This window comes from Quercus lobata, chromosome 6 (genome assembly GCF_001633185.2).
Source record: "Quercus lobata isolate SW786 chromosome 6, ValleyOak3.0 Primary Assembly, whole genome shotgun sequence".
Lineage (NCBI taxonomy): Eukaryota > Viridiplantae > Streptophyta > Magnoliopsida > Fagales > Fagaceae > Quercus > Quercus lobata.
Genome location: NC_044909.1, coordinates 34,683,164 through 34,700,551, shown reverse-complemented (window position 1 = coordinate 34,700,551; position 17,388 = coordinate 34,683,164). Strand labels below are relative to the sequence as shown.

The 17,388-nt window shown below is 37.7% G+C and overlaps 1 protein-coding gene across 1 annotated transcript; it reads right to left on the bottom strand.

The window, feature by feature from the left end:
• Positions 1–4,990: 4,990 nt before the first annotated feature.
• Positions 4,991–16,289, bottom strand: LOC115950170 (protein WALLS ARE THIN 1-like). The gene is made up of 7 exons (XM_031067411.1): positions 16,105–16,289; positions 15,938–16,002; positions 15,795–15,897; positions 15,576–15,701; positions 11,138–11,369; positions 10,587–10,738; positions 4,991–5,159 (listed from the first exon to the last, which is right to left on the bottom strand). Exons 1-7 carry the CDS (start codon positions 16,287–16,289, stop codon positions 4,991–4,993), a joined length of 1,032 nt encoding a protein of 343 aa, XP_030923271.1.
• Positions 16,290–17,388: the final 1,099 nt, after the last annotated feature.

Sequence of the window (17,388 nt, the reverse complement as noted above, 5' to 3'; positions counted from 1 at the left end):
AGAGGAACAGACACAACTTTAGGCCAGTGGAACGCCGGCATCGAACCGGGAAGGAGGTCGGCGATGAACAAGACACATGAGGTGACAGGGGAGGCTAGTGGGGCTTATGAGGTGGGTCTGCCATTCATAGAGCAGCGCCCCCTGACATAAACAAAAGCAAAAGATAAGGAGTTGGGTAGAGTAACAGAGAGCTTACACAAAAATGGGAGGGTCAATGAAGTGGTGGAAAAACAAGATGGAAAGAAGGTAGAGGTAGAAAAGAAGAAATTGGACCAATCCAAAGACCAGACAAAAGACGCAGAGGGTATGCAGTGGGAAAAAAAGTGAAGATCACGTGAAAGGGAAAAATGTAAAAAAGAACTTTGCGCCAAGCCCAAGTATCTTTCGCAGATCATAAAGCCCATTATGTCTGGAAGCTGAACCAGGCCCTTTGGCTATGTCTTATGATGGGGCAGAGGGTTGGACTGTAGAAAAAATTGGCCCAAATAACAGGCACTGGAAACGGCTAGCCCATGAAGTGAAAAAAGAGAAAAAATGTGAAATAAAAGGCCACAAAGTTTCAAAGCGTGAGGGCCCAACCCCACTCTGTGAATTAGACCCTAACATGCTAGAACAAAAACGCAGAAAGGTAGGGAAACATACCTGTTAAACTAAAGATGAGAAAGAACAAAAGGTTGGTGGAGAGGCGGTTGCTGGGGGCAGCATCGCTGAGCCTCATGACAATCTTGGCATGGAACTACCTAGGCCTTAGGGCAGCCCTAGCAGTTTAGACACTCGCCGATAAGGTGAGATCAAAAGACCCACTGTTGATCTTCCTAGCAGAAACGAAAATAGGGGAAGGCAAATGAAGGGGATCCAAAACAAATTAGAGTATACGCAAGGTATCATGGTCCCTAGCGATGGAAGAAGCGGAGGTTTGGCTATGTTGTGGAAGAAGGGCTCAGACATCAGATTTAGGAGTTGCTCAAATTCCCATATTGACGTGGAAGTCCATGGGAGCTCGGTACCAACTCCATGAAGAGCAATGGGTTTTTACGGGCACCCCGATGCAGATAAATGCTTTATCTCTTGGCAATTGTTGGAAATTCTCAAAAATCAGTATTCTATGCCATGGATTGTGTTTGGTGATTTCGATGAAATCACTCACTCAAACGAGAAAATTGGGTGGCTGGACAGAGATGCTAAACAGATGGAGGAGTTAAGGGAGTGTTTGAACAGATGCGAGCTTTTTGATTTAGGCTTCATAGGGCAAAAATATACCTCGTGTGATGGGGGGGGGGTGAGCAGCGGACAAAGATTAGGCTAGACCGTATGGTGGCGACGGAAGAATGGATGGATTTATTTCCTGAGGTGAGAGTGAGGCACGTGGCAATGTCCGTATCAGACCATTGTATGTTAATGCTTACTCTCAAGCATAAACAGCCTCAAAGGCAAGGAAGGAAGTGTTTCTTTTTTGAAGCCATGTGGACAAGGGAAGAGAGGTGTAGAGAGATTGTGGAAGAGGCATGGGAGCCGGGTTGGGTTGAGGCAAAGTGTGGTATAATAGATGGAATTAAAAGATGCCAAAAACAATTGCAGGACTGGAATTGGAAGGAGTTTGGTAACATTAACAAAGTGCTGAAACAAAAAAAGGAAAGGCTCCAACAATTGGAATTTTGGGACAACTTACGTGGGAAAGCGGAAGAGATTCAGAAGGTAAGAAAGGAAATCAATGAAATTCAAGCCAGAGAAGAAGTAATGTGGAATCAAAGGTCCAAAGCTCTTTGGCTAAAATGGGGAGATAGAAACACAAAACTTTTCCACGCCACGACGAGCCAAAGGCATAGGAAAAACTTGATTGTGGGGCTGCAAAACACAAATGAAGTGTGGGTGGAAGATAAGGAAGGTATTGAGAGCAATATCATGGACTACTTTGAAGACATTTACTAGTCAAACTAGCCAACCAGCTTTGATGCCAGCCTGAACTCAATTACAAATCGTGTCTCTCCGGATATGAATGAAGAGTTGCTTGCGGCCTTTAAAGCCGAGGAAGTATGGTGTGCCCTCAAGCAAATGCACCCCACAAAAGCCCCCAGATCGGACGGTATGTCTCTGATTTTCTTTAAACATTATTGGGATATTGTTGGATCTGAGGTTGTCAATTGTGTGCTCACTGCCCTCAATACGGCATAATGTCGAGGGGGTTAAATGAAACACATATATGCCTCATACCGAAGGTGAGATCCCCTAAAAAAATTACTGAATTTAGACCAATAAGTTTTTGCAATGTTATGTACAAATTAATCTCTAAGCATCTTGCGAATAGACTAAAAAGAGTTCTGGCAACGGTGATTGATGACTCTCAGAGCGCATTTGTTCCGGGTAGGCTCATTACAGACAATGTGCTAGTCGCCTTCGAAACCATGCACTGCATTGACCAAAGGAAGAAAGGGAAGGAGGCGTTAATGGCAATTAAGCTTGATATGAACAAGGCCTACGATAGGGTCAAGTGGGTGTAATTGGAGGCTATGATACGAAAGATGGGTTTTCATGATAAGTGGATTTCCCTAATAATGATGTGCGTAACTACGGTCTCCTACTCAGTGTTGATCAATGGTGAACCAAAAGGGAGAATAGTTCCTTCAAGGGGTTTGCGTCAAGGTGACCCAATATCCCCTTATTTGTTTCTTTTGTGTGCCAAAGGTCTATCGGCTATGATTAAAAAGGAGGAAAGAGAGGGGCATCTAAGGGGGATTGCAGTTTGTAAGGGAGCCTCGAGAATATCCCATTTGCTTTTTGCCGATGATAGCATAGTGTTTTGAAGAGCCATGAGGGAAGATCATGATAGGGTACTAAAGGTACTTGAAGATTACGAAGGGGATTCGGGGCAAAAACTCAATAGGGAAAAAACCTCCCTATACTTTAGCAAGAATACTAGTGGGGAGGTTAAAAATTATGTGAAGGAGAAATTGGGGGCAAGAGTAGTTTAGCACCATGACCAGTACCTAGGGATGCCATCGCTTGTGGGGAGAGGGAAAAGAAAGGCATTTAACTGCATCAAGGACCAAGTAGGGAGAAAAATAGCTAGATGGAAGGGAAAGCTTCTCTCTCATGCCGGAAGGGAAATATTAATCAAGGCAGTAGCTCAAGCAATGCCAATGTACATGATGAGTTGTTTTAAAATTCCAGACACGTTGTGTAAAGAGTTGAATTCAATAATGAGCAACTTCTAGTGGGATCAAAAGGATAGGGAAAGGAAAGTGGCTTGGGTTTCATGGGAAAAGTTGTGCACCCTAAAGGCGGAAGGAGGTATGGGGTTTAGGGACCTAAAAGCTTTTAATTTAGTGCTACTAGCCAAGCAACGGTGGAGAATGCTACAAAGCCCAAACTCGCTAGTTCATAAGGTGTTCAAAGCGAAATATGTTAAGACTGGTAGCTTCAATGAGGCTGAGCTGGGAAGAAGGCCTTCGAACGCGTGGAGAAGTATGTTGGCAGCTAGAAAGGTGGTTGATAGTGGGTCCAGATGGTGTATAGGAAATGGAGAAAGGGTCCATATATGGAAAGACAGATGGATTCCTTCCCTGGAGTCTTTCAAAGTGACAAGCCCAATTGGTGGGTACACGGGTATGGAAAAGGTGTCGACGTTGCTGGATACAGACAGAAGGTCTTGGGACGTGGCGAAGGTAAAAACCATTTTTCTTCCTCATGAAGTCGAGATGATGTTAAGCATCCCCATTAGTGGCAGACTCCCTAAAGACTCAATCATATGGGCATGAACTACAAATGGAAGATTTACAGTAAAAAGCGCATATAAGGTGGCACAAAAGGTTTTAAAAGAAGATTTTAACTAGGGAGTGGGAGGAAGTAACTCGGACAACTCAGGGATGAAGGCAATTTGGAAGATCGTATGGCGACTAAATTGTCCAAGCAAGATCAAGCACCTACTGTGGAGAGCTTGTAAAAACATTCTCCCCACAAAACTTTGCTTGAAGGCTCGGGGAATTAATGTGGATGAGGGGTGTGATATATGTGGGAGTGCTGAGTCCTCGGGGCATGCTTTATGGAGTTGCAAATTAGTGGAGGCAATGTGGAGTTGCACAAGGTTAAAGCTACCTTGCTTCCAAGAACCCCTTAGAGACTTCATAGACATCATGTGGGAGATTAAGGAAAGGGACACGGGTTTTAATTAGGAGTTGTTCCCAATCACTGTATGGTGCTTATGGAACAAAAGGAACCATGTGAGACATGGAGGCCAATGCAAAAACCATGAAGTGATAGTTAGGGAAGCTTCGGAGTACACGAAAGAGACCCAGCCTGCATTTCAGACTCAAGTTATTCCCCCTACACCTGATACGGCTATGTGGAGACCCCCAAAACCAAGTTGGTACAAAGTGTATACAGATGGAGCAATCTTTGATGATATAAGGGGTTGTGGTGTGGGAGTAGTTATAAGAAATGAAAGGGGTGAGATCATGGGGGCCATTAGTAAGAAGCTTGATCTGCCCCTAGGAGTATTGGAAATTGAGACCAAAGCTGTTGAGGAAGGTATGCTGCTTGCTGGGGACCTCGAACTAAAAGACATCATAATAGAATGTGATGCACAACTGGTGGTTATGTTTCTAGGGAGGTAGAGTGTACCCCCAAGTTCTATCTATTTGGTAGTGGATGGAATAAGGGAGGGGCTAAAGAGATTCAATGCATGGGAGGTGTCCCATATTTGAAGGAATGGTAACAAAGCTGCTCAAATATTGGCTAGGCAAGCCAAATTTCTAAATGATTGTAATAGTTGGGTAGAAGATACTCCGCCCAAAATTGTTGATCAAATTCAAATCGATGTAACCCAGTGTAATTCTATTTCAAGTTAATGAAAGTATTGAATGGGTGTTTATAAAAAATAAAAAATAAAAAGTTTCGTTACTAAAATTTAAAAATTTATAATTTTGCCCTTGAAAATTTAAAATGTCACACATTTTTGGCCAGCGCATATGACAAAAAAGTGGATGGACAAAAATTAATTGCTAGAGGTAGGAAGCGATGGTTGGATGATTGAGACATTGCTTAAACTTTCCCCATTACTGTTTTCAAACACCAAGGGCTTTTCTTCATCTAACTTTTTCTCTTCACTTTTTCCCCACAAAACGAGGTATAGTCCAGCTACGACAAAAACTGCTCCAATAATCCTGCACGTCAGAACCAAGAAAAATAAATCTAATAAAACATTATTGACATGGATAGGGAAGTTACCTAGATTTTTTTTTTTAATATATTTTTACTGTCAAATTATCTAGATTTAGCTTGAGCCTTTAGTATGTAGCTTTATAAAGGGAACTAATTACAATTCATTTATTAATGAGAAATGATATGTTCATAATATTTTCACAACAAATCTTAAATAGTAAGTTGTTACTGGTTATTATTGTTGGGGCCAAAAAGTAATCTTAGTGTTAGGTTCAAATTTGAACCAATAACTACTAACCACCCATAATTTGTTGTAAAAATATTGTAAAAATGTTGTGGATGTAGCATCTCTTTTAATTAATATATATCATCTATACACCTTACACATGTTAAGTGTGGATATACTTTAGAAAAAAAGGACAATACTTATGAAATTATAGATGTAGGGACTCAATTCGTGACGATCCCAAGATGATATTGGACTTGTACGTAAAGAGGGTCCAAACAATATCACTTGTAGAGCGTGGGTTTGAAGGGCTAGGTCTTAGTCACTGATCGGTGGGTGATCATGGTGTTCATACAAAAGTTAGCCATGTTCGCTTCGTGGAGTCTTTCTCCTTGAAACGGTCTGGGAGGCTCTGGTTCTTGGCCTTTTTTCCCAGCCTTTTCTCCGGATTGCTTGCTTCTCCTTTTATATTAGCCTGTACCCTTTATCCTACGTCCACGTGTAGGATCGACTTTCCAAGACTAATACTTGTCCCATCAGCCCATACCCAAAGTGGTTGGGGGTGGTTGTAAAAGCTGAAGAGTATGGCTCTGTCAGGTGCAGAGTATTCAATGGCAGTAATGGCAGCTTTCCCTTTGTCCTTGGCCGTTATACTATCCAGCGTCCCCTTCTCTATTGACATAGATATTTTAGATTTTTTCCAAAACTGTTCCTATACCGTTCTTACCCTTTCTTTCAGGAGGACCTTGGGAATGCCAAGGACAGAGTCATCCTCGGCTATGTCTCAAGACTACTTAGACTTTTATTATACGTCCTCGGTTATATCCCTCCTCGGCTCGGGCCTTGGGCCCCAATGTAAAAATTGGCCAGGGCCACAAATTATTGGGCCCCACAATAGCCCCTCAAAATTCTGTTGTCCGACCTCTTGGTCAGAGAGGAAGGTTTTGGTGATGCCAAGCCTTTATTGCAGTTCGTTTAGCTCTGCCCTTCATTAATGTTGGTGTCTCTTCATCTGCTTAGGAAATGCGCCGGGTTACGAGACATTCTTCTAGATTTACACACGATGCGCCCCTGCTGTTTCAGTGTACGAGGCGCGTCTTTAATAAATTTCCTTTACGAGGCCAATCAAATCTGACAGTTATAGATGACATTGGGGAGTTGAACAGACACTATATCGTTTGCAGCTTTTCTTGGAAATCTGTACGGATTAAATGCCACTAAATTTACCTTTCATATAAGAAGCAAGATGAGAGGGTACTTCCTTTGCATAAAGACCCTTTGACGTTTCTAAAGCCTTAAACCTCAAGCTGCGCTCAAAGTTTTCCTTATCAGCATAGTCAAATCTTATAGTGTGATATGTCTAAGGTAGAAATGGGGGTGAAGAGATCACATCCTTTCCAAAAACACCGTGTCCCTCCAAAACTTAAGATGGCTCAGTCAGGACAGGGTTGGCAGAGACTCAAGATATTTCTCATCCTCTTTCAGCCAAAATCCGAAGCAGGAGCTAATCGCATCAAGTTTTTGGTGCAATTGAGTTGGGGTTGCTCATCATCAGTACCATCCACTCTCCTATGAGTATAGCTAATATGGCACTAGCGTGTTAGGAGTAAGGGCTGATGTAGGAACTAAGTATCCCCGCTTCTTCCTCTCTTCCTTCACTGGTGCCTCCTTTTGTCCCCCTTTCTTCTTCTTTCCCATCACCAGATCCATCCTGGTGCTTTTCCTTCTTCCTCTTCTTCTCCTCATCCATCAAAAGAGGTCCTCCTCTCAATATGGCAGCTACTAGAGCAGAATTTAGCGAGACTTCTTATTTTTGTTGCTTTTTATTTTTTTTATTTTTATTCTAGTTCTGGTAATTTGTTTCCTATATAGGCTTGTTTAAGCCCTTCATTGTACGTTGTACTACTTCTTTATATTAATAAAAGTTGCTATTGTTTTATTCTATGTATTCTTTCTTCCCTGCAATGGTTATGCCGTGAATGGACGTACTACTGTATGACTTCTTTTCATTTTTATACTCTGAACGATGCTTAGAGCCGAAATCCCTGTTAATAAAAAGACTTTACTCTGCGCTTATTGAAACTATCCAGCATAATAATGCTGATCTGAACAAATGATACTTAGGGCAGAAACCCTTACTAAGAAAAAAGAAAAAGATGTTATTATGAGCTTATTAGAGTTGTCTAGCATAATAATGCCAACCTGAGAAAACGATACTTAGGGCTGAAACCCTTATTAAGAAAAAAGATGTTATTATGAACTTATTGAAGCTATCTTGCACAATAAGACCGACCTGAAAAAGGGTTGTATACCCCATACTGAACGAGATGATGGCTGAATGCTCGGTGCTATGTAGGAAGTAATCATCCGAGGATATGTAACCCAAAATGAACAGCCCCTACAGGTCGCTGAGTAATAAGGCATTTTGCCATCTTCCTAATGACCTCCGTAGCCTTAGTCTTTTCTGGTATTTAGTCTGAGAACTGAGCGACTTAGAATTCTCCTTAAGTAGCTAATTTTTCCATAGGTTTGAGTCGGAGGACCATGCAATACTTTGGTTCTGTTCAGAGCTTGATTTTTTAAGTAGTTGGTTTCCCCATAAGTTTGAGTCCGAGGACCATGCAATATCTTGGTTCTGTCCAAAACTTAACTTTTTAAGTAGTTGGTTTCCCCATAGGTTTGAGTCCGAGGACCATGCAATATCTTGGTTCTGTCCAAAACTTGATTTTTTAAGTAGTTGGTTTCCCCATAGGCTTGAGTCCAAGGACCATGCAATACCTTGGTTCTGTCCAAAACTTGATTTTTTAAGTAGTTGGTTTCCCCATAGGTTTAAGTTCGAGGACCATGCAATACCTTGGTTCTTTCCAAAACTTGATTTTTTTAAGTAGTTGGTTTCTCCATAGGCTTGAGTCCGAGAACCATGCAATACCTTGGTTCTGTCCAAAACTTGATTTTTTAAGTAGTTGGTTTCCCCATAGGTTTGAGTTCGAGAACCATGCAATACCTTGGTTCTGTCCAAAACTTGATTTTTTTTTAAGTAGTTGGTTTCCCCATAGGTTTGAGTTCGAGGACCATGCAATACCTTGATTCTGTCCAAAACTTGATTTTTTAAGTAGTTGGTTTCCCCATAGGCTTGAGTCCGAGGACCATGCAATACCTTGATTCTGTCCAAAACTTGACTTTTTAAGTAGTTGGTTTCCCCATAGGTTTGAGTCCGAGGACCATGCAATACCTTGGTTCTGTCAAAAACTTGATTTTTTAAGTAGTTGGTTTCCCCATAGGCTTGAGTCCGAGGACCATGCAATACCTTGGTTCTGTTCAAAACTTGACTTTTTAAGTAGTTGGTTTCCCCATAGGCTTGAGTCGGAGGACCATGCAATACCTTGGTTCTGTCCAAAACTTGACTTTTTAAGTAGTTGGTTTCCCCATAGGTTTGAGTCCGAGGACCATGCAATACCTTGGTTCTGTCCAAAACTTGATTTTTTTAAGTAGTTGGTTTCCCTATAGGCTTGAGTCCGAGAACCATGCAATACCTTGGTTCTGTCCAAAACTTGATTTTTTAAGTTGTTGGTTTCCCCATAGGTTTGAGTCCGAGGACCATGCAATACCTTGGTTCTGTCCAAAACTTGATTTTTTTTAAGTAGTTGGTTTCCCCATAGGTTTGAGTCCGAGGACCATGTAATACCTTGGTTCTGTCCAAAACTTGATTTTTTTTAAGTAGTTGGTTTCCCCATAGGTTTGAGTCCGAGGACCATGCAATATCTTAGTTCTGTCCAAAACTTGATTTTTTAAGTAGTTGGTTTCCCTATAAGCTTGAGTCCGAGGACCATGCAATACCTTAGTTCTGTCCAAAACTTGACTTTTTAAGTAGTTGGTTTCCCCATAGGTTTGAGTCCGTGGACCATGCAATACCTTAGTTCTGTCCAAAACTTGATTTTTTAAGTAGTTGGTTTCCCCATAGGCTTGAGTCCGAGGACCATGCAATACCTTGGTTCTGTCCAAAACTTGATTTTTTAAGTAGTTGGGGGAATTAACCCCTCGGCAATGGCGTGGGACATTGGTTTAGGGGGATTAACTCCTCGGCCAAGCCCTTAGAACCATCCGCGCCACTGACGCTTTGAAACGTAGCCCCTATTGAAGAAACGTAGTCCCTAGTGGAACTTTATGCTAGAACACTACAACCGGCTGTTGGAAATGATGGGGGGACTGTCTCAACCCACCGTCTGTGCCAAGACACAAGCCCTTCCCACAGGCGGCGCCAATTGTAGGAACTCAATTCGTGACAATCCCAAGATGATATTGGACTCGTACGTAAAGAGGGCCCAAACAATATCATTTGTAGAGCGTGGGTTTGAAGGGCTAGGTCTTAGTCACTGATCGGTGGGTGATCATGGTGTTCATACAAAAGTAAGCCATGTTCGCTTCGTGGAGTCTTTCTCCTTAAAACAGTCTGGGAGGCTCTGGTTCTTGGCCTTTTTTCTCAGCCTCTTCTCCGGATTGCTTGCTTCTCCTTTTATATTAGCCTGTACCCTTTATCCTACGTCCACGTGTAGGATCGACTTTCCAGGACTGATACTTATCCCATCAGCCCATACCCAAAGTGGTTGGGGGTGGTTGTAAAAGCTGAAGAGCATGGCTCTGTCAGGTGCAGAGTATTCAATGGCAGTAATGGCAGCTTTCCCTTTGTCCTTGAGCGTTATACTATCCAGCATCCCTTTCTCTATCGACATAGATATTTTAGATTTTTTCCAAAACTGTTCCTATACCGTTCTTGCCCTTTCTTTCAGGAGGACCTTGGGAATGCCGAGGACAGAGTCATCCTCGGCTATGTCTCAAGACTACTTAGACTTTTATTATACGTCCTCGGCTATATCCCTCCTCGGCTCGGGCCTTGGGCCCCAATGTAAAAATGGTCCAGGGCCACAAATTATTGGGCCCCACAATAGATATTATGTGTAAGAAAATTTAAATGATAAAATTTTTGACAGAGAAAAGTTCAAGGAAAAAAATTAAGTTATTATTATTATTATAATATAAAATTTCAACCTATAGCTTCCATTCCATAATAATTACTCTTATCACCAAACTCAAACTCTCATCTATTTTTGGTGTAGGTGTGGGTTTGATCCTAGATCTCTACTAGTTGAACTAATTAGAACCAACTAAAATTAAATTTATTTGTAACCAAAGTGATGAGACTTACCCTCCTAAGTAGAATTCTTCGCCTAAAACAACGGCTTCTATTATAGCAACAAGCAAGGTCTGTAGAGGTAGATAAACTGAAACAAACACCGGTCCTGCCTTGTCAATTACATATATTTGTATTGCATATGTCATTGCAGAAGCCACCAATCCCTGCAAACACCAGTCTGCTCTATCATTCCATTAGGTTTACTTTGACAATGAAAAATCTTAACTCCAAATTGTCACAACAATGCGACTGACACAACTTGTTTTACAAAAATATTTATATTCAGTAAAGTGGTTGACTATGAGTTATAGATGCACACAAATGACACTTATGAACCCATTCACTCACATATATCACTTTAACAATTATGAAATTTGTTATATATCACTTTAACAATTATGAAATTTGTTATAAAAAAAGTAATGCCCGTAAACTGTCTTAGGTAACATGCTAAGATTGCACCTATGATCAAAATACTGAAACAAGTGCATGGTTGATTAATGAGACTATTACGCTATACATATGAGATATGACAGATAATCTTGATATTAGTTAGACTTAACCGTATAGAAAATAGTAAGGAGTTCATCAGTGGAGTTAACTATCCAGGCTTGGGAGTTTCTCTCATAGACTGCTGCTATTAACAAATATTGAAGAATACTAAAGAAGTAAGCATACGAGGCACTCGAAAGCCGAGCTGGATATTTCTTTATGAGTGGTGTTTGTAAGACAATCCAACTAGACCAGCAAAGGCAGTCAGGGCCGGCTGAACCTATAGGCGAGCTAGGCGGCCGCCTAAGGCCCCCACATGTAAGAGGGCCCCCAAGTAGCAATAATATAGTATATAATATTGTGTTCTCATCTGAAAAAAAAAAAAAAAATATATATATATATATATATATAGTATATAAATATTGTGTTCTCATCTGATGAAAAAAAAAAAAAAAAAAAACGTAGTATATAATAGTGTTCTCATCTGAAGAAGGAAAAAAAAAAAAAAAAAAACCGTTTCTCACATTTAAGTCACCACATCTTTAGGTTGCAGAAGAAAAGGGCCCGTTTCTCATTTGAGGAGAAAAAGAAAAGAAAAGGGGGGGGGGGGGGGGGGCCGTTTCTCACTGAAGTGACATGATATCTTTAGCTTGCAGAAGAAAAGATCACAAAACACCCGTTTCTCATCTTGAAAAAAAAAAAAATTTGCCCGTTACTTACATTGAAGTGACATGAAATCCCATCATCAAATCTTTAACTTGCAGAAGAAAAGATTACAAAAAGCAATAATCTTTGGTTTGTAGAAGAAAATATTACAAAAGGCAGAAAGAAGAAAAAAATCGCCCACTCTCTGACTCTCTCCAGTCTCCATCTTGATTCAAAAAAACAAAAAAACACTCTTTTTTTTTGTTGACTTACTCATCAATTGGTGTTGGCAACAGACTTGATGTGTTCACAGATCTTCATTTCAGGTTCATTTTTTGTTTTCTCCTCCTTTGCCTCTTTCGTCTTCTTCATAGTTTGCTGGGTTTTTTTTTTTTTTTTTGGTTGAAGAGGAGTTTGCTCAGCTCTGCTATTGCTCATTGCTGCTGAGTAAAGAGCACAAGCAGCTGCGACAAGAGAACAAACACAGAGACTAAATGATTTGCCTTTACAAAAAGTGAAAAGAGAAATAGATTTCTCTAGAAGGTTGATCCGGGCCCTTAAAGATATCTCTAGAAGCATCATCCGGACCATTGATTTCACTTTACAAAAAGTGAAAAAAAGCTTCACTGGCTGTGGCTTCTAGAGAAAGCCTTACACAGTTACACGTTTTGCCTTTAGCTTTTTGATTTTTGATTTTTGATTTTTTTTTTTAAGAAATCAGAGAAAGCCTTACACGTTTTACCTTTTGCTTTTTGATTTTTGATTTTTTTTTTTTTTTTTTTTAAAAAATCAGAGAACACGTTTTGCCTTTTGCTTTTTGATATTTGATTTTTTTTTTTTTTTTTTAAGAAATCAGATTTTTTTAGTGTGATGCCGTGATGAACTTTTAGTATTAGTGAATGTGTGAATCAAGTTGAGTTCTACATATTTTGTTAGTGAAGAGTATTGATAACAAAATTATAAATTTAGAATAATTTATTTTGTATTAATATTAATTTTAATTTTTTTTGTGCAGGTTTAAAGTGTAAAGTGATCATATTAAGTAAAGTTACAATTGTGTTTTTTATAAACCAGGTTCTATTGTTTTATACGTTAAATTTATATTATTCTAGTTAAATTGTAATTTTTATTATTATTATAGATTGTATTTCATTTATTCGTAAATCTTTTTTAATTACAAATGTCTACTAGAAAATATCCATCCGGATATGAAAAACTAAAAAAGAAAAGACAAAGGGAAGAACTAATTGAATCTCAAAAAGGAACTATGGACAAATTTATTACTAGTAAAAAACAAAATCTTGTAGAAAATTTGAGTGAAAGTTTCATAAATGAAGAAGAAATTCATCAAAAAGAGTTAGAAGATAATGAAAATATACAACAAAATGATAATAATGAAGGTGGTCATGATAATGTTCAAACATGTAATGTCACCATTCTTGATAATGAAGCTCAAAATAATTTAGAGGAGAGTGAAAGTATTAATGATCAACCTAATTATATTCCTACAAATATTTTTGATCCAAGTCAATGGAAAACTATTGATATAAAATAAAGAGATTTGTTAGTAGAAAATGGTCCAATAAGAGTTGATAATCTAAACTTTCCTATAGATAAGAACTCTAGACATTTTTCTACTATGCATTATATTCGAAAATTACCAAATGGAGAGAAACATGATAGAAAATGGTTAGTGTATTCGAAAGACCTAGATAAAGTATTTTGTTTTTGTTGCAAGTTGTTTAATTGAAAATCTAATACAAATCAACTAGCTAATGGAGGAACTAAGGATTGGAAAAATATTAGTTATATTCTTAAAAATCACGAAACAACTAATGAGCATATTACTAATATGAATACTTGGATTGATTTAGAACTTAGATTATTGAAGAATAAAACAATTGATAAAAATGTCCAAGAACAAATTAAGAAAGAGAAAGATCATTGGAAAAAAGTGTTATTAAGAATAATAGCGGTGGTAAAAAATCTTGGTAAAAATAATTTAGCATTCCGAGGAAAAAACGAAAAGATCTATCAAGAAAATAACGGAAATTTTTTAAGTATAATTGAAATGGTTGCAGAATTTGATCCAATAATGCAAGAACATGTTCAACGTATTCAAAATGGAGCAATCCATAATCATTATCTTGGACATAATATACAAAATGAAGTGATACAATTATTAGCAAATGAAATTAAAAGTAAAATTATAAAAAAGATTAAAGAAGCAAAATACTTTTCAATTATACTTGATTGTACCCCCGATGTAAGTCATCAAGAACAAATGACTCTCATACTAAGATGTGTGGATATTTCAATAAGTCCGATAAAAATAGACGAACATTTTGTGGAATTTTTAAAGGTAGATGATACTTCTGGAAAAGGTCTTTTCAATGAAATTATAAATGCAATAAAAAATCTTGAACTTGATATTAATGATGTACGTGGACAAGGATATGATAATAGGTCTAATATGAAAGGGAAAAAACAAGGGGTACAAAAAAGAATTCTTGATATAAATCCTAAAGCATTTTACACACCATGTGGTTGTCATAATCTCAACCTTGTCCTGTGTGATATGGCTAATTCTTGTCCTAAAGCTATTTCTTTTTTTGGAGTAGTACAACGAATATACACACTATTTTCTTCTTCCACAAAACGATGGAACATTTTACAAGATAATGTGACAGGTTTAACTCTTAAGCCATTGTCACAAACACGTTGGGAAAGTCGAATTGAAAGTGTGAAAGCAATAAAATTTCAAGTTCTAGAAATAAGAGATGCTTTGTTACAATTGGCAAAAACAAGTGAAGATCCCAAAACAAAAAGTGAAGCTGATTGTTTAGCAACATATGAGATTGAAAGTTTTGAGTTTTTGCTATCTGTGACTATTTGGTATGATATATTATTTGCTGTTAACTCTGTTAGTAAAATTTACAATCGAAAGACATGCATATTGATATTGCTATAGATCAATTAAAAGGTCTCATGTCTTTTTTAAAAAAATATAGAGAATATGGATTTACATCTGCTATGAATTCATCTAAAGAAATTGCAAGCAAAATGGAAATAGAGTCTATATTTCGTGAAAAACGTATAATTCGTAGGAAGAAACAATTTGATGAGAATGTCAATGATGAGACAACACAATCCGCTGAAAAATATTTTAGAATTAATTATTTTTTATATATAGTAGATCAAACTATTTTTTCAATTGAAAGTAGGTTTGAACAATTTCAAATATATGAAAATATTTTTGGTTTTTTATTTAATTTTGAAAAACTAAAATCACTAGATGATGATAGTTTGAAAAAAAATTGTCTTAATCTTGAATGTTTTCTTACACATAAAACTTATTCTGATATTGATGGCTTAGATTTATATTCAGAACTAAAAGTTTTAAAAGAAGTTTTGCAAATAAATGATAACTCTCCAATTAATGTACTAAATTATATAAAAAGGCTAGAATCTTTTCCAAATACATGTATTGCTTTCAGAATATTACTAACTATACCTATTACAGTTGCTTCCGCAGAAAGAAGTTTTTCAAAATTAAAATTAATAAAATCATATTTAAGATCAACTATGTCACAGGAAAGATTAAGTGGATTAGCTATATTATCAATTGAAAAGGAAATGTTAGCGGAACTTGAATGCAAAAATTTAATTAGTAATTTTGCCTCTCAAAAAGCAAGAAAAATAAATTTTAATTGAAAAAATATATATTAATTTATAATAAAAGACCCCGTTTAAAACTTTTGCCTAGGGCCCCCAAATTCGTTGAGCCGGCCCTGAAGGCAGTGATCAATAAGAGAGATGCAACCTAAAGTCCAACTTGTCCCTAAGAAATATGATTTGTGTGACTGTAAATTTGATCCAAATAGGGTTGGTCCCTTATAAAGAGTAATCACAAGAGATCCAACAACAGAAGAAACAGTTCCAAGCACCTTAGCCATACCATCTTTCCTTTTCAAGTGTACTTGCTCCATTCTGCAAAATCAATATTGCTGTAGACTGTAGTGACCTATTTCGCTAAAGGTATTAGACTTAGGAAGAGATAAGAAGATTAATAATTTCTCTTGCCTGAATATGACCGCCATGAGAAAGGTTATAGCAGGAACCGAATTTTCTGTTGCCGGAATTGAAAGCCAAAATTGTAAATGGGAAAATGTTTGCATGCATATCATATGTTAATCCAGAATTCCTTCAAAAAAATATAAAAACTTACCCGATAAGGCCAAGGAAGAAGAATTGTAACAAAAGAGAAGTACTTATTGGTGGTCTGTCTCTCCTATACATATATACAAAGAAAATATAAGAATGGCAAAGAAAATAAAGCTCAAAACAGGTTGGAACAACTTATTAAGTTTGTAATATGAGGTTAACCTCGTACTTCTCTAAGAAATACGCAAAGGGAACTAGTGCAACCAGCGCGACGATGTTCCTATAAACTGGGAAAACAAGCAGGCTTATACCCATGTTAAGTGCAATCTTCAAGATAATATGGTTCCCTGCAAAACCTAGCTGGCAGACAATCATGGCTAAGTGCAGTTTGGTACGTTCAGGCACTACTCCCATTCTGTTAGCGAAGGTCAAAACAGCTTCAGGCAAAGGAAGAGTTGAGTAAGAGAGGTAAAGCTGAGTTGTTCGTCGGAGTAAGAGACAAAGGTGTATATATGACCGTATGTGAAGGATCTCAAAAACAGGAAATTTGGAACCCATCACGTAATTAATGTTCTCTATGATTTTTTTTTATTAGTTTATAGTCTGTCATTATTCGTGCATTGCTGGAATGGCTTGAATTTTGATGTCGGTGGATTGACATTACAATCAAACATAAAATGTTACCTTGCATGAATTTTCAAAAAGCAAGGAACAACATCTAACATATGGTTACCAATCATAAACATCTGACATATGGTTACCAAAAATAAACATCTGATATACAATCCAGTTTTGGATTGCTCTTTGTAGCCGAAATGGATGACTCCATTATCAATAAATGCTTGCCATTTTCTTTGACCAAGTAACTTACATGTGCTGAAACTATTTTCATTTCGGCTGAATCTCCAGCTAAAAAATAGATGGTGAGTTTGAGAGAAGATGCAAGAGAGTTCCTAATGAGATGGTAAAAAAAAAAAAAACAAAGAGCTGTGCGCTCCAGAGATAGGAAGCTAGAGTATCCTGCAATTCTTGTCTAAATACAATAGAATATTTTCTAATTTTAGAATATTAGTATTATATTAGCAATGCGATGTGTTATATCATATTGTGTATGCTAGAGTGAATGCGGAAGAGGAAGCATAGAATAGGAATACTGAGAACACGAGAGTTACGTGGTTCAGCCTTGACGGCATATATCCACGGAGGAATCTCTTAAGGGCTACATCTTTATTGTATAAGAGTGTAGTACCATAACCTCCTATGTTACAATGAACCCTAACATGAGTATATATTGGCGACTAAACCCTAGACTACTAGTACAAGTAGGACTGAGCTTGGGCCTATTACATTGGGCTAATATATGTTTAATATATATCTCTAACACTAATTATTAATTTGTTAGAGAACTAAGGATATATTTGGGGTTTAGATTTGTGTGAGAATTTATTCAAGTTATTGTTGTAATCTTTAAAGTTATAGTAAAATTTTATTTTGTCGCCTCTTGTGGACATAG